Source organism: Panthera onca, chromosome A2 (genome assembly GCF_046562875.1).
Source record: "Panthera onca isolate mPanOnc1 chromosome A2, mPanOnc1 haplotype 2, whole genome shotgun sequence".
NCBI lineage: Eukaryota > Metazoa > Chordata > Mammalia > Carnivora > Felidae > Panthera > Panthera onca.
Window position 1 is genome coordinate 49,446,243 of NC_138340.1, and position 23,880 is coordinate 49,470,122.

Genomic DNA, 23,880 nt, shown 5'->3' on the forward strand with positions numbered 1-23,880 from the left:
GGAGGAATGAAGGGGAAAGATTAAGGGGCAGGAGGAAACTTTTGGAGGTGGTATGTTTACTACCTTGATTGTAGTAATGATTGCACTGCTGTTTACATGTGTCAAAACATGAAATTTTACTTTTTAAATATGTGCAGTTTATTTTTTGCATCAATAAAGCTATTTAAGAAACAAAGGCAGAGAGACTGCTCTTTAAGCATCTGAAGAAATATAATCAAATATTAATGCATTAAACTTGATTGAATTTGAGAGTGGAGAAAATCATAAGAGAATTTTGGGGGAAAATAAGAGGAATTTGAACTTGTTCCCATGTATTAGATGATACATTGTAACTGTTAAGTTTCCTAAGTATGATAACATTATTGTGGTTATGTAGTAAATGTGATACAAACAGAAATGTTTGGCAGAAAGAAAAAACAGTGTGGGGTGATATTAACAATGGTGGACCTCAATTGTACTATACATATATTCTTTCCCCTGTGTCAAAGTTTCTGAGAATTTTAAAGTATTTGAAATAAAAATCTGGGGAAAACATATGTAGTGTATGTACTTACATGTATCTGGATGTGAAAAGCGGGACAGGGAAAACTTTCAGTTCATAGGCAGGGAGTAGAAGTAGAGGAACAAGTTGTGGAGAGGGATACATTTTGTCTGAGATCTGCTTGCTCTGCCTAGTACATGCTATAACTGTTGTAGGGTGCTCAAACTTTGAGGTATATGCTGCAAAAGGAGTTGCAGAACAGAATGTTTTGAGAAAATTCTTGATCGTGATTGGAACTGAGATGCCCATAAGAATTCTAACTGAGGGGCACCTGGGTGGCTCCATCTTGAGCGTCCAACTCTTGATTTGGCCCAGGGTCATGGGATCAAACCCCACAGAGGGCTCAGAGCTGAATGCGAAGCCTGCTTCTCTCTGTCTGTCCCTCTGCACCTCTCCCCTGCTCTCATGGTCTCTAAAAAAAAAGAAAGAAAAGAATTATAACTGATCCCTCTAGTCTCAGGTTGCATCCCTGCTTAGAAGCCCAAGTTCAGGTTTATTCAGGAGTACCCCTGGTATCAACAACAATAGGTAGAAAGAAAAGAAACAGGATTGAACAGGAAGAAGTTGGGCCATGATGCAGACTCAACAAGGTCTCAGCTGATGCCTCTTGAGAAACTCTGAAGCAAGCTGCCCTTCAGAACTGTCCCCTCCTGGGGCAAAGGGATAAGCTTTTATGCCCCCAGTATCTCCCGGTGATTGCAGGCTCTCCCAGGAAGGGGGCAGAACCTTAGGAAATATGAGCCTCTTCATATTGCTTCATATGCTACAGCAGCATGTCGGGGGAAAAAATCCCTCAGTCCTGAAGGAGAATCCTGCTGGGTGATGCTGCTTCTTGTGGTTCTTTTACAAGTTCTGCGTACTTTTTGTACAGGTCATGCATGACTAATTGTTTATAATGCTTATAAAATAATTGGCATATAATCATTTGTCACTTTTATACATCGTGAGTATAGAAATTATTTCAAAATCTCATTTTCTTCAAATTACGGCTTAACTTTCCTCAATTCATGCCATGATGTGGAGACTATGGGTTTGGGTTTCGTTTGCTTTTGTTTTTGTTTTATAATGTAGGTAGCTTAGGAGAGTAGATACATTTCTGAGGTTCAAAGGTAAAGATAATACATTGTCACAAATGTATTCACAAATGGCCTTATCCAAATCCCACAACTATTAAGCAGCAGAGCGGAAATTAGAATTCAGGTTTGCTGTCACATGAGTCCAGTGACCTCATCCCTGCACCATTAATAAATCCGTTAGCCCTAAGTCTTAACACAGAGAATATCACTTTTCTGATGACAAGGGCAATGTAGCTTTGCCCTGAAATATCACCAAGGTATGTAAGACCTGTACTACAGCTTTATAATAGAAGGAAAGGTGGGATCGTTCATTATTAAACACCATATATTCAGCCAGCCAAATATCCCGGAGTCCAGAGAGATTTATGAACGGTATATACCTTAAGGTTATAGACATATTACCCAACCCAAGAAAAGTCTCCTCTCCCTTAGTCACCTAATCCCTTCAAGTTCTTGTCAGGGGAAAGTCTTTGCATTGCAGGCCACCCCCCAATACTGCCTCTCTCTTGTCACTGAGGAACAAATCCCCCTTTGTCCCCTTCCTGATTCCTTGGCTCACGTTCTCCAAAGTACCAGCTCTTGGTCACTATAGTCTGGTATGATTAGTCCACGTTTCAGACCCATGCCCTATGTCCATAAAGGGATCAGACGTTTCCCACTGCCAGGTTGGGTCTCCTTTCATCATTCTCTCTTTATGTGCTATTACTCACAGAGTCTCTGCCCGGAGGGGAATTGCTAAATGCCCTTTATTTATTCCATCTTAAGATCTCATGTATATGTTAAACAGTTAGAAAGTAAAAGGAGGGTGAAGGATTTCTGTCCTACCAGTAAAGGAAAAAACAATGATACTGGGACATTCAGTGTTTGCTTGAAAATCAAAGAATACCAATTTATCTTCCTGATATGACTGAATTTCCCTCCTCTCCTCTTTGCAGTTCCCTTGGTCTACTCTAGACCTTCTTAAATCAGCCAGTCAATAAGTAATAAACACCTATCAGCAGAAGCATCAGACCTTACAACCTGTTCATACTTCAGACAGTATTTACATGACATTTGCCTATTACTTATTTTTCATCCTTTTTTTTCTGCCTGCTCAAGCACACATTTTGTCATGTAGGGCATCTCCCTGGGTGTAAGTGTCTGCACAGTTGGGGGAAAGACAACACTGCATCCTCTGGACAAGAAGCTGAATTTGGCAAGGAAATTGGACACAGTTTCAATCACATGCAGAGGATATTTACTTATTATTCTTAGTAGGGAATATGGACTTAAATATAAAACACACTTGCACCAATATGCAATCTATGGAAAAGAACAGGAAGTTTCTGTCAGTTCCCTTTAGAAATACTTAGAGGTGTTTGTTTTTCTAAGCATTGGCAATTAAAGCCTTGGGGAATAAAAAATGAAACAGTTCTATGATACACTCTTTTATTAAATAGGCTTTTTAGTTGAATGTGGATACAATACAGTGAGCTCTTAGAGTCAAAAGACCTTGACTTACAGCTTAGCTTTGTTCCTCATGACAATGATACCCCAACGAATCATGTGACCTCTCTGGAAGCTCAGGATTTACTTAATATTCCGAGTATATTCAATCAAGAACAAACATCTACCCAAAATATATTTGAAGCCCCCAAACAAAGTCAGTTTTACTCATTAGGGTGCTTATATTCATACCTTACTTTAGAATTATTTTAACTGCTATCCTCCCTCATTGATTCAAAAAGATATTTTTGAAGTCCCTTTTTTGTGAAGAGTGTATTCCTGCCATCATAAAGCTTGAATTCTAGTAGGAGATGAAGAGTTGAGATAAATGAATACATGATTATGTTGCTCATTGATTATAATATGTACAATGAATAAAAAGAACGGGCTGCAATGAGAGAACATCATGGAAGGAGAAAACTCAAGTTCATGGAGCAGCATACAGTCATAAAAAGTCTGTCAGAGAAAAATGCATGCAGGTTGAACCTAAAAGATGAGTTCAGAGTTACCTGGGTGATGGGTGCTTGGGTAGCTCAGTCAGGTAAGCATCTGACTCTTGGTTTCAGGTCAGATCATGATCTCACAGTTCACAAGTTTGAGCCCCACATCAGGCTCTGTGCTAATAATACGCAGCTTGCTTGGGATTCTCTCTCCCTCTCTCTCTCTCTTTAGATAGATGATAGATAGATAGATAGATAGATAGATAGATAGATAGATAGAGATTTGCCTGGGTGAAGAACTGAGGCAAAAAAAAATATTCTGGACAGAGAGAATGGTGTGTGCTAAGTCCCTTTGCTAGAAATGAGCTTGGAACATTCAAGAGTGCCAGTGTAGATCAATCATATTCAACAAAGACTGACAAGTTGTAAATGTAGCCAGGCCAGATACCAGAAGGCAAGATGAAGTCTTTGAAAGATGTTTTACAGGAGACCATGTGATCTGATGTGCAGTTTTTATAAAGATCATTCTGGCTACTCTGTGCGGAGTTGCTTAAAGGGAGCCAAAAAATGGATGTAGTAAAACCAGGTGGGATGCTACTGTAGCACCCCAGGAACACTGTGAAAGTGCATCACCATATCTTCATCACCATCATCACTGTCGCTAAGTCTGAGAACTTACAAATGGTAACCACTGTTCTCTGTACTAATTTGTGTTAACTGGTTAAACATATTTAAGGTGGAGGCATACAGTGAGAAGGGAAAAGATTCTAGAAATATTTTACAGATAATATTAGCTAACTGGCTAAAAGCCTGAATATAAAGGGTACAATAGGGAAAGGAGGGAAAGGCAAGTATTCAAGAATAACCCTTAAGTTTCCAATTTGTGCAACTAGGGAGATGGAGGTAACACTTCCTGAAATGAAGAAAATTAGTGCAGAGGAAGGTTTCACAGGGAAAGTTCCATTCTCAATATTACTTGAGATGTCTGCTGAATTGACTCAGCAGCCTATGAGGATGGCAAAGGTGATGATCCCTACATTAAAGACAGTGGACGTCTAGTTGTATATAAATGACCATAGCCCTCTCGGAACTGTCTGCTGCAGGGTACTCTGACATGTGGGCCTGAAATCTCTGTAGACATCATCGAGTAAACTAGGGACAAGACCTTTCATGTTTTATTTTCCTTCCCATAGATAGCATATGGTGATTCCATAAGCCAAAACTGAACAGAGAATTTGTCTTGGAAAAAATTATGTTTTAACATTCAAGCATTCATTTTCTTTGAATTATAATCAAATGGTGACATGGTTTCAAGAGTCAGATAAAACAGCAGACCTTTAGAATTTTTTTCCTAAATTATTGATTATTGAACATATATTGAAATTATTGAAATATAGATTATTTCCAATCTATTCTTGAACATAGATTTTTTTGGGGGGGATGGAGAAACAGCAGTGTACTCACATGCCTGTTCTTAACCATTTTATGGATCTCTTTTGTACTTTCTGAAGAAGGTAGATTTTTTTTTGTTAAAGGGTAGGTTAGGAATTCCAAGTAGGAATAAAAGAAAGGTACAGGCTTGAAGAGGAAATCTTAACCATAAAAATAAATAAGGGTGAAGGACTGGCTTTGGGTGGTTGACTAGATTAGGATCAGAGCTCACTGGGGTTGGGAGAGATAAAACTAGTTTAAATGCCTAGGTCCTAGCACTCCCAAAGGGGGCCCAGGATCTAATTAAGCTATTATCACTTCAAGTCTCTTGGAAAAATTTTTGGTCAATCCACTTTACTTGGGCGGGTGGGGGGACTTTTTTTTTTTTTTTTTTTTTTTTTAGGAGAGCTGAAACCCACTCTAGGGTTTGGACAGTGCTGATGTGATTTAGTATAGTACTATTGTGTGGTTTGCATAAAAGGAATGAGGATGTAAAAAAGGATCCCTTGGTTCCTCTCTTCCTCTTACTTCTTCCCACCCAACCCATCCCATGTTCTTTCATTTCTCCTTCCTAATATGTCTCTTTTTGTGTCCTCTTCATAGCTATTACACTGTCTACAGAAGGTGGATGTTTTCAGTGATCTTTAGTGATGATTCAGAAAAATTTCAGAAATGATCAGAATTGCAAAACCAAAATCCATATATGCTATCAGTTAAGTCAAAGTCAGCGGCTTTTTGTCAAATAAAAACAAAAAAAAATGCACTCTTTACTGAGTTGTCATAGCAACCATTTCATTTTCCATTTGTGAAGAGACAATTAGGTGCTAACCTGGGTGTTAATCCAAGGTTTTTGAAGAAAAAACTCTCATTCTTCCAAGAGGGGCAATGTTATTGATTTTCATTGTTCCTGCTGAGTCCAAAGGAGTCATTATTGATAATTATCTATCTATCTATCTATCTATCTATCTATCTATCTATCTATCTTTTGGTGAACACATGAAAGAAGGATAAAGAAATGTAGGTGGCAGTCCCTAGGACAACACAGTCCTTTCCTCCCTTGGGACGGTTTGCAAAGTATTTTTTACAGGCAGTTTAAGTCCATGGGAACATCACATTTGCTCCTTCCTGCCAGGTACCCTTTTGACTCTGTCCTGCAGAATAAGGATGTGTATGGAGCCAAAGACTAAATGCAATGTCAACTTCTGTATCTCTAAGACGTACTTCCCTAACAATATCAATTAAGTCACTTGTATTTGCCCTCACCCCCCACCACAGTGCTAGATACTGAGGATAAAATATGAGACAGAGGGGCGCCTGGGTGGCGCAGTCGGTTAAGCGTCCGACTTCAGCCAGGTCACGATCTCGCGGTCCGTGAGTTCGAGCCCCGCGTCAGGCTCTGGGCTGATGGCTCGGAGCCTGGAGCCTGTTTCCGATTCTGTGTCTCCCTCTCTCTCTGCCCCTCCCCCGTTCATGCTCTGTCTCTCTCTGTCCCAAAAATAAAAAAAAAAAAAAAAAAAAAACGTTGAAAAAAAAAAATAAAATAAAATATGAGACAGAAACAGTCATACTTCCCGGTGGGAGAGACAGATATTTATCATACACACACACACACACACACACACACACACACACAACCACACAGACATGTTTAGGTATGAATCTTATGATTGCTTTGAAAGCTTATGACAGGATGGTATTAGCTAGTTTTGGTTAGAAAAGTCCTGGATGAAGAATAGATGCTTGAATAGAGATCTAAAGAATAAGTAAAACAAGGTAGGTAGGATGTGGAAACATTCCAGGTGGGGGGGGAGGGGGCATAGGCAAAGGCCCTGTGGCAGACTAGAGCATGGCATATTCAAGGATATAAAAGAGGCCATGGGCTGGGAGACATGATGAGCTGAGAGATAAAGATGAGTAAATGCCTTTGAATTTTGGTTCAGTTTGTAAAATGAGTGAAGACCGTCTCATTTATCAAACATATATTGAACTTGTTCATTGTACCAGGAATGAGGGTGCAAAGATAAATTAAACATGGTCCCTGCCTTTGATTTGCTCACTTCTAAATGTTCTGTTCCTCCCTGACTTCCACAAAATATTCTGGTTCTCTCCCTATTATATGAGACAACAGATCTCTATGTTCTGTCTTCTCTATTTATTAGCTCTGAATGCCCTGCCTGGGCCACAGGAGTGCCCCGGGTCAATGACTCAAGAAAGAAGTGAACCCACTGAAATTGCTAGAGGAAAAAAAGTATTTCAAAAAATGGGAAGCAGTTATGACTGTTCAGAGACAGAAAGCCTCTGGACATGGTCACATTGCCCAGTTCTACACAGGCATAAATTTTACCAGCACAGCACTTTGACCAGGGCTTTAGAGTTTAAGAAGTATGACCGCTTAGGGGCACCTGGTGGCTCAGTCAGTTAAGCATCCAACTTCGGCTCAGGTCATGATGTCACCGCTTGTGAGTTTGACCACATTGGGCTCTGTGCTGACAGCTCAAAGCCTGGAGCCTGCTTCGGATTCTGTGTCTCCCTGTCTCTCTGCTCCTCCCCCACTCATGCTCCCTCACTCACTCTCTCTCTCTCAAAAATATTTTAAAAAAATTAGAAAGAGTTATGACCACTTACAAGTCATTTCTTCCTTGTCACATCTGGAATAGACGCCATTACTCACTTCCCTTTATAAGTAGCAATATTAAGCTTAGAAAGGCTAAGTGAGGTGCTCAAGATCCCATCATTGTTAGTAAGCTACAGTGCCTGCATCCAAATCTAGATTTCCTGACTGCAATTCCAGTGCACTGGTCATACACTTTGCTGTTCTCGGCTGCACAGTATATCCTAGATTGTATTCATTTGTTCAGCTGCTATGCTTTGGGCATTTACTATGTTCCAGGACCTGCAGACAGTAAGTTGAAAGTGATGGTCCATGCCTTCATGTGGGCAGTCTACTGACAGGATATTTCTGAAATAAACACTCGTCTAAGTAATCATTCACCAATTGTGATTAATATAAGGAAGGGGCAGGATAAGTTCCAGGAGCAAGCAAGAGAGGAAGGTCATATTTTACATTTGAGAGTCAGAGAAGTGAGACTCAGACTTAAAAGGCAGCCAGGAGTGTGAATGGCATCTTAGGGAGAGGGAACACCATGTTTAAAAGCCTTGAGGATGGACACAGCATTGCACATTTGAAGGTTTGGAGAAGGTGAGGGAAGGCAGAAGGGGTACCTGCAGAGTTCCTTGGGCCATGATGAGGATTTTTATCTTCATACCAAGTGTGATGGTAAGTTGAGCAGGTGCAGCAGGACAGGTGAAGCCCCCAAAATCATTGCTCTCAGCACTGAGTTGTAAAGAGAAATGACACCTGGGAAAAATCTCTCATGCCTGGTAAGGAGTCCAGGAAAATTAGGAAGACAAACTCAGAGCAGGTGATGAAGAAGACAAGACTGCAGGCTTGAGAGGAAGTAGATAGGAAATAGCAGTTTTGAGATCCCTGACCCAAGACCTTGCAAACAGAAGCAAAGCAAAGGGTATCTTGTGAGGTTAGGATGAAAACCATGAACCACTCAGCCACTACTCCTTAGCTAGGCTCACTCCCTTATGCTATATTTCTCTTGGCATAATGAATGGGTATTATTTCTCTGCCTAATCTCAGAGCCCTCACTGTTCCAGTTAGGGCCATAGGCTTGAGCAACTATTTGTCTACAATTTTCTAAGTTTCATTCCAATTATTTTCTCCTTTGGGGCTTAAACCGTTACACAGCTGAGGGCCTTCATGAGGAGTTCAGAGAATAAGGTACCCCTCCATGGGCAATTCAGCTGGCTTACTTTCTAGCTGTTGAAGTGTTTTGCCCATCAGCCAGGGGTGGCAGTGGGTGCCAGTGCATCCTACCGCCATGGCAGAGGTTCAGGGGCCTGCTTCTATTTACTTGCACACCGCCACACAGGTGGCAGTGGAAAAGCAGAGAAGCAAAGATAATATATGGAAGGCTGAGCTAATGGAAGGGGAAATGAATTTGAAGGGCAAAAAGAAAGGTACCATTGCTCAGCAGCAAGACGGAAAAGATACAGTCCAAAAGAAACAGAGGAAGATCAACAGAAATCACAGCCAGAACTAAAGAGAGAAAGGAGAAAGCTATATGATTAGGATGATCAAAACTTGTCAAAGTTCAACAGAGAGCCATTGTCAATGGTTTGAAAACTGAGATAAGAATGCACTTTCTTTTAGTAAGAGCCTGGCTTTGTCTTCTTGTCAATGACACTCTTAGGTCCAGTTTCAATGAACACTTTACAAGTCCAACTTAAAACACATGGACTATGCCCAATAAATGCAAAGATTATCTCTTTCTTTTAGCTATTAATTTGACATCAATATTTTCATTTGATTTCTATCTCTTTATGTTCATTAGAACTACAAAGATGAAAAAAAAAAAAAAAGAACTACAAAGATGACTTTGAGAGTGGGCAAGATTACACAGTTTAGCACTTACAGAAACTCCAATGACATTCCAAGTGACAACTTTATAAACAGAATACTTTAAGTTCAGACTTATTTTTTTTAAAAAAATCTACTTTGTTTATTTGCAAAGTCATACAGAACATCATCATAGTTTACCTAATGTATTCCCCAGTGAGATGCAAACAAACATTTTCACATTATAAGAATTTGATGTTGCTTCCTATAAAAATGCTGGTAGGTTTACTCCTGATGAATGTGGCCAAGAGTTCAAAGGAAGCCAATGGAATCTGGCAGAAGTGTATCTCTCCAGGCTGACTGAAGAAAACGTTTTACCTTTGTATGTTAAATCACTGCAAGGCATCGACCTAACAATTGTGGGGAATCTCAGACCAGCAGGAATGGTAAATATCCTTTTAGATACACAACAGGGGAAATGGTGCCAGGACTGTCTATATAAAAAAGAGCAAATCTTCTGACTTATAGGGAGAAAAATATCTTGAAATCAAAACTGAGGAGTCAGAGAGCTGGTGGAGGAAAGAAACTGTATGTATCAGTGTGTGGAGGCTATACTTCTATCTGTCCGGCACAATCTGAAGTGACTGCCTGGAAGAAATGGCTCTTGAGGTGGTCTGCAGTTTTTGAGGATGTCGTAGGGAACAAAACACTGAAATTACCAAACATGTGGTCACTTGCACTACCAGCAACTCACTGGAATAAACACAGCACCAGGCTTCTGGTCAGAAGAGCAAGGAACTGAGGTGTGGGTGATTTCAAGCATGACACAATCACTTATCCTAAAAATCGATTTACATTCACCAGCACTGTTTGTCTTATGTCCATCTAAATAAAGAATGTAATTGTGTGTAGATGTATCATGTCTGCCTAGAAATACTAAATGACGGTAACAAAACACAGTAAAACTACATCTTGTCCAATAATCATCTGATTGCCTTCATTATTTATACTTCTATGCCAGACACCTATCCACAAAATGTGGCCTATGCTCTTTGGTGTGTGTATCTCTTTATGTATATCCCACCTCTCTCCCCTTTTTATTACCTCATCAAAGATAGGAGGTCTAAAGAGAATAGCATGAAAATGATCTGTGGAAGATGGGGCCATCTACTCTAATAAATACACCTGCATTTCCTGAGCACCCACCCTATTCCAGACCCTGTGCACTACTATTCACATGATACCTTTTAATCTTCCAATAGTGAGAAGATCTCCATGGTAGTGGTAGAATAAGGAAAGCTTATATATCAGAGACTCTGATAACAAATTGCTAGGGCCTGAATTTTGAGTGTCACTTGCCAGAGGTGAAATACCTTGTCCAAAGTCACCAACCAACAATCTGGGGCCAAGATTTTAAATCAGTTCTAATGAAAAAGATCTTACTCTTTCCATAATGTCATTCTTTTAGAAGATGTGACTCTACTCCAACAAAGCAAGATTTGCCCCATAATTGTCCTGAATGCTTTTATCATCATGTTTTACTTGATAACTCAGTATGAGCAAGAGCCCTCAATATGTTGACCCCCCCAGATGACTGAGCAAGTCCCAACTGCAAACATCTTGTCCCGTCACCAACCATATGTCATTATTTTTTTTTTCTCAAAAACATGGTTACTCTAATTAGGAAACAAGGCATGCAGGTGGTCTTAACCTTAACTAAAACACTGGTCTTAACTGTCAGGAACTTTCATTTCACTTTAGTCATATGAATGTTCTAAACTTCCGTCAGGCAATAACATATCCTTCCTCTTTACTGTGAGTCCATCAGACACATTTTTCATTTTTGTTACAAAGACTTTGGGATGTCATGAGGTATGGGTCTCTCATCCCACTTAAAGACTCCATTAAGGCCTTCTTGTCCCAATTCTCAACTGTCACTTGGGAATGCACAAAATTTATTATTTTTCATGAAAGTCAATGACAGATAAGATAGTGGTTTGAGAATACTTTCAAACAAAATAGAAGCAAACTTAATGAAACGCCTCTCCCTCCAAAAGGCTGCGATTCACATTTCATAAGAAAGATCATCATCTTGAAATGTATTAAGATAATATGAAGAAAAACAGCATGGAAAACTATTTTATGTTATAGCCAATAAACAGACACTAATACACTTGATTGAGTGCTTGATACGTGCTGTACACACTTCTGTGTATTTCACAGTGGTCAACCCATTTGATCCCAACAACCTCCAAAGATAGGTACCATTATTATCTCTACTCTAGAAATAAGGAAACGGGGACACACAAATAATAATACTAACAGACTACAAATAATAACTTTTCTTAAAACAATGGTGAATGCCAAGAATATTTGCTTCAAGTGAACTTTTTGTTCAACCAGAATTTAGTAAGTGCACACTTTTAGTAGTCATTGTGCTTATTATCTAGTCATTTCTGCTACAATGTGACATATATGTCCTTAAAAATTACCATATTATGCAAAATTGTGCAATAAAAACACAAGATTTATGGGAAAAAATGGGTTACGGACACAATCCTCAAAAACGTCACCAGTGACTTTTTTTAAAGAAAGAAATCTAATGAAAATGGTGGCATGGTTTTACACAATTTCAATGAAGAAATGCATAAATGTTACAATAAATATGGCATTTTATCTTTAAAAAAGGAGTTAAAGTTTGCTTATGGATGCAGTTGCCAGAAGTGTGCTGCTTGTGATTTATTATAAAATTGTGCAAGGGGGACACAGGAAGGTGTTTGAGGTGTGTGTGTGTGTGTGTGTGTCCATTTTGTGTATTCCCGCATGGCTGGGTATAGCTGGATGCTGTTTACTGTGCTTATCCAGAATTTCGTGGGGAAGAAATCACACGTGGAGACATGCACTTTGTGTTATGCTCAAATTGTTCCCTAATATATAAGTCTCCAAGGGATGAATTTGCATTTTCAAAGTAAGTGTTAAAGCCCAACTAACTGGCTGTACTCTTCTGAGCAGATCAGGTTATGTGCTCTTTGGAGTGTACCTTTGAAAGTGGCTAACAGGAGAAATGACTTGACTGGAGACATAGGGAATGCTTTATGTAGAAGGGACCACTGGATTAAGTATCAAATATAAATAAGGTGTCAGAGGCACAACATGTCAGCAGAGGAAATGCCAAGAGGAGGAGAAAACAGGGGCAAATATACATTGTATGAAACAGGATTTGGTGAACAATTAATGCATTAGGAATTAGTTGGTTCTTGATTGCCTTACTCCTGCTACTATAATATGGCACCTTCATGGAGGGAAAATGCCTATCATCCTCACAATGGTACACTTAGTGTTTGGGCCAGTGCAGACACTTGCTATTATCTCACTAAAAATGGAGAACCAATATGTGGATGAATGCACCAAAAAGTAAGGCATCTTTCACAGAATCTATCTGCAAAATACAACAGTGAATTTACAGCATGTGGTCATGAGTTAATAATCTCCTATCAATGGTTTAATGCCATCAAACAGTCCCAGAACTCTTCTTCCAATTGAAGTGTTATACAGATAAAGATGGTAATTCATTAGTACAAATATACAGTTAGTTCATTTGTGTAGTATAGACTTCTAGGACATCAGCAATAATGATGAGAGTATTTGGATGAACCCAAAAATCTGAAACTGAGTTTTTCCTGATAGTTCTAGTTTTGTATCTGTGTCTGTGCCCTGAAGATTTTTTTTCTTACTTCTTTCTTTTTGTTATTCTTTGGACAGTATTGCAGATACTATAATTTTCAAAGTTTGAAACCTGTCACTATTACAACTATTAATACCTTGCCTTGAAATCTCTCAAAATAGTGTTCAAATACACCGATTCTGAAACTCACAGTGAAGAGTTGGCAAACCTCAAAGTTGCTCATGAGCACTATCCAACCACTTTTCAAATTTCTTAGTAACTTAACAATAAAAAGTAAGACAAGGAGAACTCAACTAACCCCAATGCTACCATGTTACAAAACTATAATGACATCTCACAGTATACATTAGCATTTTATCGGATAATGAACTTAGACCAAGATGAAAAAGTACATGGAGAAGATTCAGATGAGGTTTGCCTGGAATTAAGTTAAGCATATATCTGTATACCCTAACAATATACTTACTGGTACATTTCAGTTAGACCAGATTTAAATAGGCCTGGTGGTTTAGACACTACAACCTAGTTAATCAATAAGACATACGTAAAAAGTTTAGGGGTGCCTGGGTGGCTCAATCGGCTAAATGTCCAATTTTGGCTCAGGTCACGATCTCATGGTTCATGGGTTTGAGCCTCATGTCAGTCTCTGCACTGACAGCTCAGAGCCTGGAGCATGCTTTGGATTCTGTGTCTCCCTCTCCTGCCCCTCCCCCACTCATGCTCTGTCTCTTTCTCTCACAAAAATAAACATTAAAATAATTTTTTAATATAAAGTATATGAAAATGGTTACAGAGGAAGCCTTATCTTGAGATCTATACCCTAATAACCTAATATAAATAAATATTAGGCAGAATATAAATAGTAGTTAACATTTCATGGCTACTTATTTCCTAGACCTTACACTAAACATTTTTCATATATTAATTAGATGTTCAAAACCACCATATGAGGTAGGAACTATTATTGTCTTTATTTGACAATTGAGGAAGCTGAGGGACAGAGAGCATATTTACAGCCCCAAATTCCATGGATCAGACTTTAGAAAAACTGTTCTAGAATATATGCAAAGCTCTTTGTTGGCTTGACTGCAAATTCCTTGCCTAAATGCTCTTGTTCTAAAAGCTGAATTATATATGATAGGTGTTAGAAAAGCCACATTCAACCAAGGAACAGAAACTAGATTCTGCAAATTCATTTAGGGTAATGATAAAATTAAGCCTTAATGATCAAAACATATGGAAACTCCAAGGCAATCTGCATCCTTCCCACAGGCTTGAGTCATGGAGGATTGGCCAAGGTGGGGAGATTGCTCGACTGGGGATTATCCTCAGACAGCCAGAATGCCATGATGCTTAGTTGAATGCCAGCCCTGGGAACAGGCCTAATCTCAGTAAAACTATGTATCAAGGGCCTCTATGTTTTGATGAAGGGGACCAAATTGGCCACTGATTCCTTGATATCTCTAAAGAAATTTGAAAAAAGATAAAATGTCAAAAACTCAGGATTAAACAGGGTAATGTATTTTACAATAAACATCAGGTAAAACAGGAAAAGCCTCGAGACTAAAAATAAATACATTACAACTTGCCAAAAGAATGTACTAAGAGTTGATGCTCAAATAAAAAGATCCTCCCACCAAAGGCCAAAAAGTGACGTGGGTCCTTTCTTGGGGCTTGGTGGGGTTGAATCTTTGAGGACGAGTACCTCTTGGATATCTGTAGACTAAAGCCTGCATATCTATGTACTTATTCCAAATTAATTTTATAGTATTTCTAGGTATGATTCTAAATACTTTACAAATACTTACTCATTTAATCATCAACACAACATTGTGAGGTAGGTACTGTTATTAGCATCCCCATTTACAGATGCAAAAGCTGAGGCATAGAGAGGCCAAATTATTTGCCCTAGGTCACAGAACTAGTAAATGAAAGCTGAACTCAGACTAACTCCAGACCACTCATTCTTAAACACTATGAAGTGTAAAGAGGAAATATGGAAGTAGGAATTCGGTCAGTGATATTAATGTTGGTTTTCACATAGTTCTGAAGTGTCATCAGAGACTGCAAAAGTTTTTTTTTAACATTTATTTATTTTTGAGAGACAGAGAGCACAAGCAGGGGAGGGGCAGAGAAAAAGGGAGACACAGAATCCAAAGCAGGCTCCAGGCTGTGAGCTGTCATCACTGAGCCCGAAGCGTGGCTTGAACCCATGAACCGTGAGATCATGACCTGAGCCGAAGTCAGTGCTTAACCAACTGAGCCACCCAGGCACCCCAAGACTGCAAAGCTTTCAAAACAAAATACCAAGTCCCAATGGGCCCTAGTCAGAGAATAATGAAATCAAACACTCTATAAGATGAATGTCAGAATTTAAATCTATACAGTTGATTTCTTCAACTGTAAAATTTGCTCATGAACAGAGAAAGAGAAACAAAACCAAAGGTCCCATAGGTCAAATTATATTTTCTTTTTTGGACTGCTAAGCTATGGTTTGCAAAGTCCTTATTAGTAGGATAACATCAGGGACCACAAGGGAAGCAACCAACATTGCCTGGGTTCATAAAGCCTTGTGACCATGGTAGCCTTTCTTAAATAGTGTAGGCTGGCATATTGGAATGGAGTTCAAAGACTACAAGCATTCTGATAGGAAAAGATGAGCTTTTAAAATATGGTCTGATTCACAACCAAAAGGATCATTACTTCAATACTGTTTTGTCTTTCTATTTTACATTATTATGTATTATACAGTTAGCCGCTGGCAGTTCCTTAAAACCATTCAAAGACATGCACATTCAAATTAATGTTTTTTGGAAAACTGTATTCCTTCCACATGAGATGGCAAAGTCTCTCTTAATTTCTTCACCAGAGCCTGTTTGAAAAATATTACAGAAATATCCAGGCAGCCAATAGGTCTGAAACAAATTCTTGTATGTTTAAAGAAAGGCTGTTTGACCAGTAAGTCATAGGTAGGAAAAGACATCCATTATACAAACAAGTGAGCTCATCTATCATGTTTATTTAAGTGCCTACTGTTTGCCAGTACTACAGACACGACGATGTACCACAGACACATATTCCTGCCTTCAGGGTACTTGTAGACTAGTCAGAGAGATGGGCAGTCAAAAGATTGGGGCAAGGGGTATATAATTACAAGTGGAGACCAATGATATAAAGACAACAGTTCTGTCAGTGTATAAGCAAAGAAGCTGGCCTAAACTTTGAGGCTGTAGGTGAGGGCAGCCTAGGATGGATGCTGTAAGAAGCAGAAGAAAATCATTCCATACAGAGGAAAACAAGAATAAAGAAATATCCCACGTATAAAAGATTCTGTGATTGAATGAGCACAGCATCTTCAAGACCTAAGAGTACCCATATGGATGGTGACCTGAGGAGAAGGGTGGGGGGAAAGTGGTGGCAAATTAGTCTGACAAAGTTGGCAGGGGGCAGACCACGTGGGGCCTCATAGACTCTACTAAGGGTGGAGATTTTATTCTCTGATCAATAGGAAGGCATAGTTGTGGAATACCATGATCAAATATATTGTCGGTTTTCCACTGACATAAAAGGCCATGGTATTTATTCATTTTTTAATGCAATTGAAATTTTATGGATGGATGAATGTTTTCATTTATTTATAGCTTTACTAGGTTATGATTGACAAAAATTATATACAACCTTAAAAAGGTAAGGCATACAATGTGATGATTTAATATGTATAATTGAAAAATGATTACCACATCAAGTTAATTAACACATCCATCACTTCCTATTTAATCTAGCCTTTAGTAGTCATGTAAAATGAAAACATATGTAAATATATAGAGGTGCGGTTCTGGATCACTAAAGAGGGCACTTCATAAACATAACTGGACAAAGGCAAGGAGCTTCTGCCTTGCTGATATTACAATTTCTCACACCCATCATCAACCATCACCTTTTCAAGTTTATAACCAAGGCAATGATTTAACACACTGAGCAGTAACTGAATGGTTGTTTACTTATTTTTCAAAGAAGTGAAAGGAGACAGGATAGTTATGGAGACACCATCCAAACTACAAATAATACAGTGTCAGAATGGTTTTGCTTTGTATTAGCAATTTGTCAATTGGACAATTGGACAAGCCAACATCACTAGATCTCACTTCCTCACCAGTGGTGTTTTGTAAGTCAGAACTAAGCAACAAGGGCTTGCTTTTCAGGGAACCTTAACTCACTACTTTGTAGGTATGGTGAAGGTGATCTGTTCAAAAAAATAGTAATGCAGAAAGGGACATATACTAACATGACTTTCAAAGGTCCCAGGGTCTTTGTGGAGCAAGAAATCATATAGTGTTAATCCTTTTGTGTACATACAGGGGATAAAAAATAACCACCTTACACAAATTTCTATGATTTTTATATCTTCATATTCATCTGCCATTGTGATGGAAGTGTTTCAAATCTGACTAAAGATCTACTCTGAACTTTATTTTGGAGACTTCTCCAGGACAAGCATGCACATGGATTCACCCAAAGGCATTCCATCAGTTAAATATATGCACAAATTCTCTGATAAATGTGCAGAGTCATTCTGACTTCCTTTTTTTTTTTTTTTATGAGAAGGCCCTGGAGATTGCTATGCTCTGTCTCTTAGCCAGAGTCATTCTTGACATTGTGTTAAGTATTCAGACTTCCTTTGCAGTCATTTTATTTGTAATAGTGTCTTGTGTGTTGTGTCTCCTAGCTCTACATACAAACTACCACGCTTACAATCTCCATGAACCTAAGTGCATCAGTGGCGCTGGGGATGCTATACATGCCGAAAGTGTACATCATCATTTTCCACCCTGAACTCAATGTCCAGAAGCGGAAGCGAAGCTTCAAGGCGGTAGTCACAGCAGCCACCATGTCGTCACGGCTGTCACACAAACCCAGTGACAGACCCAACGGGGAGGCAAAAACAGAACTCTGTGAAAATGTAGACCCAAACAGTAAGTAACTTTCCTTTCCTTTCATCTTCCCCTACTACATCAGGAAGCTCTAGGAACTGTGGTATCAGCCTGCCTCTCCTTGCAGAAATATTATGTTCATCCTTGTCTTAACTGAGTGGGTTCCTGGATAAATGCGAACTTTTGCTCTTAAGAGTTTGCCTCATTCTTGGCCTCATGTCATTTTTGCCCCCTATGAGAAAAAAAAGCTTTTAGAGGCTCTGCTTCTGAAGTGTGAAATCTCCCCCTTCCCTTCCTTCTTATCCTTTGGTACCAAACACTTCAAGTGACGTAAACATACCTGTCGGGCTGTGACCCACATTTCTTGCTCTCTCCCTATTAGAGAAACAACTTCCCAGTAGGGAAATTTTAACACTTGATTAAACTGTAGTAGTGGGAAGGAAACTGGAATATTTAATAACTCAGAAAGCAAAACTCCTTTCACTGGAATGTGAATGTGGAGAACATTAGGATTCTTTACTAAGCAAGCTTTCTAGAAACAAGAAAACACCCAAGTATATAGGCCATCTACCACCATGCTCATGACACCCCCACATGGGGAAAACATCTAAGACAAAACATTAGGGAGGGGATAAAGGGTGAAATGTTATATTTGATATGCTTATATCTGCAACCCCTGCGTAGCCTGCAAATGACTACAAAAAGATGGACATACTTTGTTAGAAAATAAGACCGTTTAACTAGAAGTTAAATGCATAGAATACCCACTTGCTAATTTTGCTAACAGTATGGTGGTAAGAGTGCATTTTAGATTAAAAATACTACTTCCAGCATTTTTTTTCTAGGAACAAGTTGACCAGCTCCAGACAGAATGTGGCAGATTCTCATACTTCCTGTTTTTAAAGTAGAGGGGGATTCAGGTTGTCCGTTAAATCATTCAAGACATTTTTCAGTTATAAACTTTGCCAAGCAGAAAGGAATCCCTATTCTAAGAACTCTGAGGTAATCCTTTGTACTCTGCAAGGAAGAGAGAGATCTTTAAAGAGCAGGAGGCAACAGAGTTTGTTTTTGACAAATCCTGTTCAGAGATCCATGATCTTGGCTCATCTCCATTTCTAAGCAGTTGGCTGAGTGAATACTGTGAAACTCTTTGAAAATACGTAGACAAGGTACCGAAGGCTTGTTAACAACACCATGGGCTTTATTTTGACCCTCTAATAGAAGAGATTCTGGGACAAGGCAAGAGGAAAGACAAGGACCACAGTATGAGCAAGGAGAAACCAAATCAATGTATAGGCTCTGTTCTTGTGTCTTCAGAGCAAATGGTCAATAGAGAGGAGGGGAAGTGGATGGCGAATCCTGTGGTAATTTATGTGACATAGGAAGAGGCTTCGGGTTGAGACAGACCTGGGTTCAAATCCCATCCACTCCACTTCCCAGCTGTGTGGCTTTGAGAATCACTGAGCTTTCTTAAATGTTTGGAATGGAGATAATAATACTTATGTAAGATAATAATACTTATGTAATAAGGGTGTCATAACGTATTTTGTATCTGAAAAATAATATATCAATTGTTATTGTCCTTTTATTCCTTAAAAGGCAGAAAGTTCTGCCTAAAAGTAAATATAGACGCGATGGTTAGAGTTCAAGGCTGTATGGAGGTAGATGGAACTAATGCCCCAAAAGAAATATTTCCACGAACAAATATGCTTAAGCATTTATTTTTATGCATACCTGTACTGATAAATATACCTGCACATTTATACTTCTGTAGTGTTTTATTCTAGGACCCCTTGCATTTTTTAAAACCCTTATCCTAGAGACATTCCATTAACAGTTTTGCATGTGTATCTGAACACACACAATTTAAGTAGATGTGTCCAAAAATCAGTAAGTGGAATATATGATCAAAAGTCTATATGTATTGGGAAAAAAATGAGCAAGTTAGAAGTTTTGAATTTAGACAACTCAGTACTTTGCTACTTAAAAATAATTAGCTTTCAAACAACATTTCTACTGTTATTAACTTTTAATGATTAGGTTCTATCCTTGTTGAAGCTGTTTTGGAAAAGATAATGGCTGTAAAATGCTAACACTAATAGCTAACACTAATAGCAATATTAATACGACTAAAAATACTTGCAATAGCTACACTTTGAAATTATTAATCCAAAATGCTTTGTGTGGAAGATCTCTTACCCCTCACAGTAACTCTGTAGAATGAGAATTGCTTTTTCACTGAAGAAACCTAGGCTTAGTGAGATTAAGTGCCATTACCAAAGTCACACATATAGTTAACAGTGGAGGTTGGACTGAAACCCAGGTCTGAGTCTCAAATCCATGCCTGCTTCTCTTTGCTGTCCTATTTCTTAGAACCTAAGGGGCATGTCATAATTCCAAAGCAGAAATTACTCTTTTGGTTTCCTCAACTGGTGATTCAAGTTGCATATAAAGAATATAATGATGTCTGTGGCAGACTCTTGAGTTAAATGTGCTGTGAAATGTATTATTGCTTGCTGTGTTATCTACAAAGATAGGAGTAACTTGAGCTCAAAGAAGGCTGCCCAGGTAGAGGCCTCATCTTACTTACTTAAAAATATAAATAACTTATTATCTAATGCCAATCCTGACAACTATTCTGTTTGGAATTCACTTGGTGCCTTCCCATGAAAAAGTTTTATTGGGTTTTGTCAATGATTTTTTTGGTGTCTACACAGAGCAAAGGTAAATAGCCCAGAGGGGAAAATGAAATCAAATAGAGTCCTTGTCTTACAAGCAGTCCAAAACAATTTAAAAACCATTTTAGTTCTTTTGGTTTTGTGTAGACACTCCCTAAAATAACAGAAGTAATTTGAATAGATATTTGCTGAACCATAGGAGGAGATTCATGTACCTCCAAACATTGGGGTTTTTGATGACCCAGCTGCAGTGATGGAAATGTTCTAGTCGTATGTGGCAAACCAGCACTTGAAATACGGTTACTTAACTAAGGAAATACACTATTTTAAGTAATTTCAATTTAAATAGCCATCTGTGGTTGTGGCTACTATATCAGAAAGCTCATCTCTAGAAATTATTATGTCTTAATAGGCAATATTTTATCTAGGACACATACTGGAAATGCCTCCCAAAGTTTTAGCAGTGATGTTGACCCGGGACAAAGTCAACTTCAAGGGATGAAACATTTGAGATGAGATAAAAATGCAGTCAATTAGTTATTTTAAATGATCCAAAAGGAGACACTAATCTGGAAATAGTGGTATCATAGATAGTAATTATATTCAGAAAGCCAGTCCTGACCAATGCAAAAATGTATGTATGTAGGGTAAGAGCAGTAATGAAAAGTTCAATTAATGAAAATAAACAGTAAGACTATTCTCATGCAAAGGAATATTATATTCTATTTAATATCAAATATAGCTCAAATAGTATCAAATTTCTAAGCATTAATAACAGAGACAAAGGAATTATATGCTGAAATTAAGCTGTCGGGTTAAAAAGAAACAAAAGCACAGACCATATACTTGAAAAAGGACCATGTCTTTCCAAAGGGGACATCCTATCCGCTATTCTCTGAGGGAGGGTATCTGAGAGGAAGATGGGTTTATAGTATAAGCCGCAAAGTAAATAATGAAGCAGAAATGTCCCTTTATTCATTGTTGCTCTAAACACTTAGTCTCAATGTATTTCAGTCTTGAGTGTTTTCATTTTGAACAGCTCTGCTCCGTCATTGCAGCTTGCCATCTGGTGCATGCATGCTTCTCCTCATCCAACTGCACATTGCAACTACATGTCTATATAAAAATGAATTTGCTTGTTGGCTTACCATGGGCAGAAATTACAACTGCCCCAGCACTGCCTGGGTTTTCCCCAAGAAACTCAGTTTTCCTCTAAGGCTGCTTCTTCCATTAGAATTCCATTGTTGAAAAGAAAAATTTGCGTGTACACAAAGAGTAAATCTTAAAATTGTAACATTATCTGTGCACTACTGACATTAGATATTCAGAGCTGGGCAAGGGCTTCTGCATTCAGGCTGAAAAATTGTAGGGTGTATAGGGGTGTAGCTCAGCTACTTGTTGAAGTTTTATTTACACAAACAAGATTTCTGTTGCTAGACGATAAGAACCTGACCTACTTCAGATAGCTTTAGATCTGGCCACCATGATGCCTTCTCCACATTCCTTTCTAAGAAGAAGGGCACCTCAACCTCTGGTTCTTGCATCTGCAGCCTGAATTCAGCATGTTTCCTTATACTTTCTATTGCTACTTGGCAGATTTATGTTCATGGCAAATGTGTAGATGCCAAATAAACAAGAAGACCTCGTTGTGCTTGGGACATGGCTTATTGATGGCCAGCAGGACCCTTTTCCAGTTGGATGAACAATATTAACTGAGGCAGCATGGCTTTATAGGGATGGGTGGATAAGAATTGTTGCCTCCCTCACCTGGACTGGTCAGAACCAGAAGATGCTCTGCAAATTATCCTCTGTTTCAGATGCTATCCTTGTAAAGGATCACAGGGCAAAATGATAAGCAGCCTTAAGCTATCTTTGTCCTAAACTGCCATCCATTTTCTAAGCCAATGCCCCCAGGTAGTGCAGAGAAAGTCCTCAAGTATCTGGATTGGTTGCAGATAGTTTAGACTCTGGAAGGTCAGTAGCAACCAAAGATGTCAGGCAGATGGACAGCTTGGGACACCTCCTTCTTGGATATGAGAATGTATGACTGATTAACTCTGAGAAAGAGGCTAGACGTACACTGGGCCAATGAGCACATTCTATGATAAAGCATGTTTTAGAAGAATAATTTGTGCCTAAAATAGAAAAGCTAAAATAAGATATTTTAAATATAAGTTTATATTCTGATGCTGTTTTTTTACTACCATTTTTTTGCACCTACTATAGGGAAAACATATACATGAAAACTTCTGTTGTTCTCCAAGGGAATTATTACATAAAATAGTTGAGTTGTCAATATAAGGAGGCATTTGATTAAGAAAAAAAAAAAACTCAAACTGTTGGAAAATGGATGCGGGCACCAAACCCTACATAAGTAATGATGCCTAGAAAATTCTGGAACACGCTCCTGTGCTGTGCTATTTTGTTATGGTTTTTGTTTTGTTTTGCTTCTTCATTTGTTTGGATCTCTAACATTCTCAACATTATGCTGTTTCATCCTGCTGGACTAACCATGCAGGCTGGTCACTATAGCTGGACTAGGATGAGAGAAAAAAAAGGGAGGATGGCAATGGAAAGAAAACTCTGACCACATAAATAAATTATCTGGGAGCTGGCTCCCCCAACTGCTCCAGCTTGAGGAACTAAACCCTGACTGCCCTAAATCAAGAGGCACTCCCATGTTCAGAGGTACCTGAATTGTGGTGAACTGGTCTACCAAGGTCTTTTGAACCCACTGAAAGAGTGGGCATAATGTCCAGGGTCTCTATGGCAGCCTCTTCTCCAAACAGGAAAAAAAAGAATAAAAGGAATATTGTTTGCACAATTATTTTATACATACCTATATATTTACTTTTCCTGTAGACTGTATACCACCAGTAAGAAAGAGTGTACAAAAGTCTGTTACTTGGTACACTATCCCACCAACAGTATAGCTTTTGCCTGCTTTCTAAAAGGTAAGAAACAATCTAATTTTTATTTATTTGTATGTTCTTGTCTCTACTGAGAAAAGAAATGTTTCCATGAAAACTGCATGATTACCTATAAATCATTTATATGATAAAACGTGTTTTCAAAGACAATCTGTTTGCTCAGCATAGTGCAGACAGCTGCTACAGGTCATAGACTTGATTTCTTTTCTGGAGAACATGTGTGTGGATGTGTATACATTTGTCTTTGCTGAGCAAGTAGCCAACAGTGGTGGAAT

General features: G+C 38.7%; 1 protein-coding gene across 3 annotated transcripts in view; it reads left to right on the plus strand.

The window, feature by feature from the left end:
- Positions 1 to 23,880, plus strand: part of GRM7 (glutamate metabotropic receptor 7) — an 869,802-nt gene that overhangs the window by 794,775 nt on the left and 51,147 nt on the right. For 2 of the 3 annotated variants that reach the window (XM_078442794.1, XM_060631627.2), the window contains 2 exons: positions 17,793 to 18,039; positions 23,538 to 23,629. In XM_078442794.1, the coding sequence (XP_078298920.1) occupies positions 17,793 to 18,039; positions 23,538 to 23,608 (318 nt within the window). In that variant the 3' untranslated portion in view covers positions 23,609 to 23,629. The remainder of the gene's footprint in view (positions 1 to 17,792; positions 18,040 to 23,537; positions 23,630 to 23,880) is intronic. The other variant, XM_078442795.1, reaches the window with a different exon arrangement.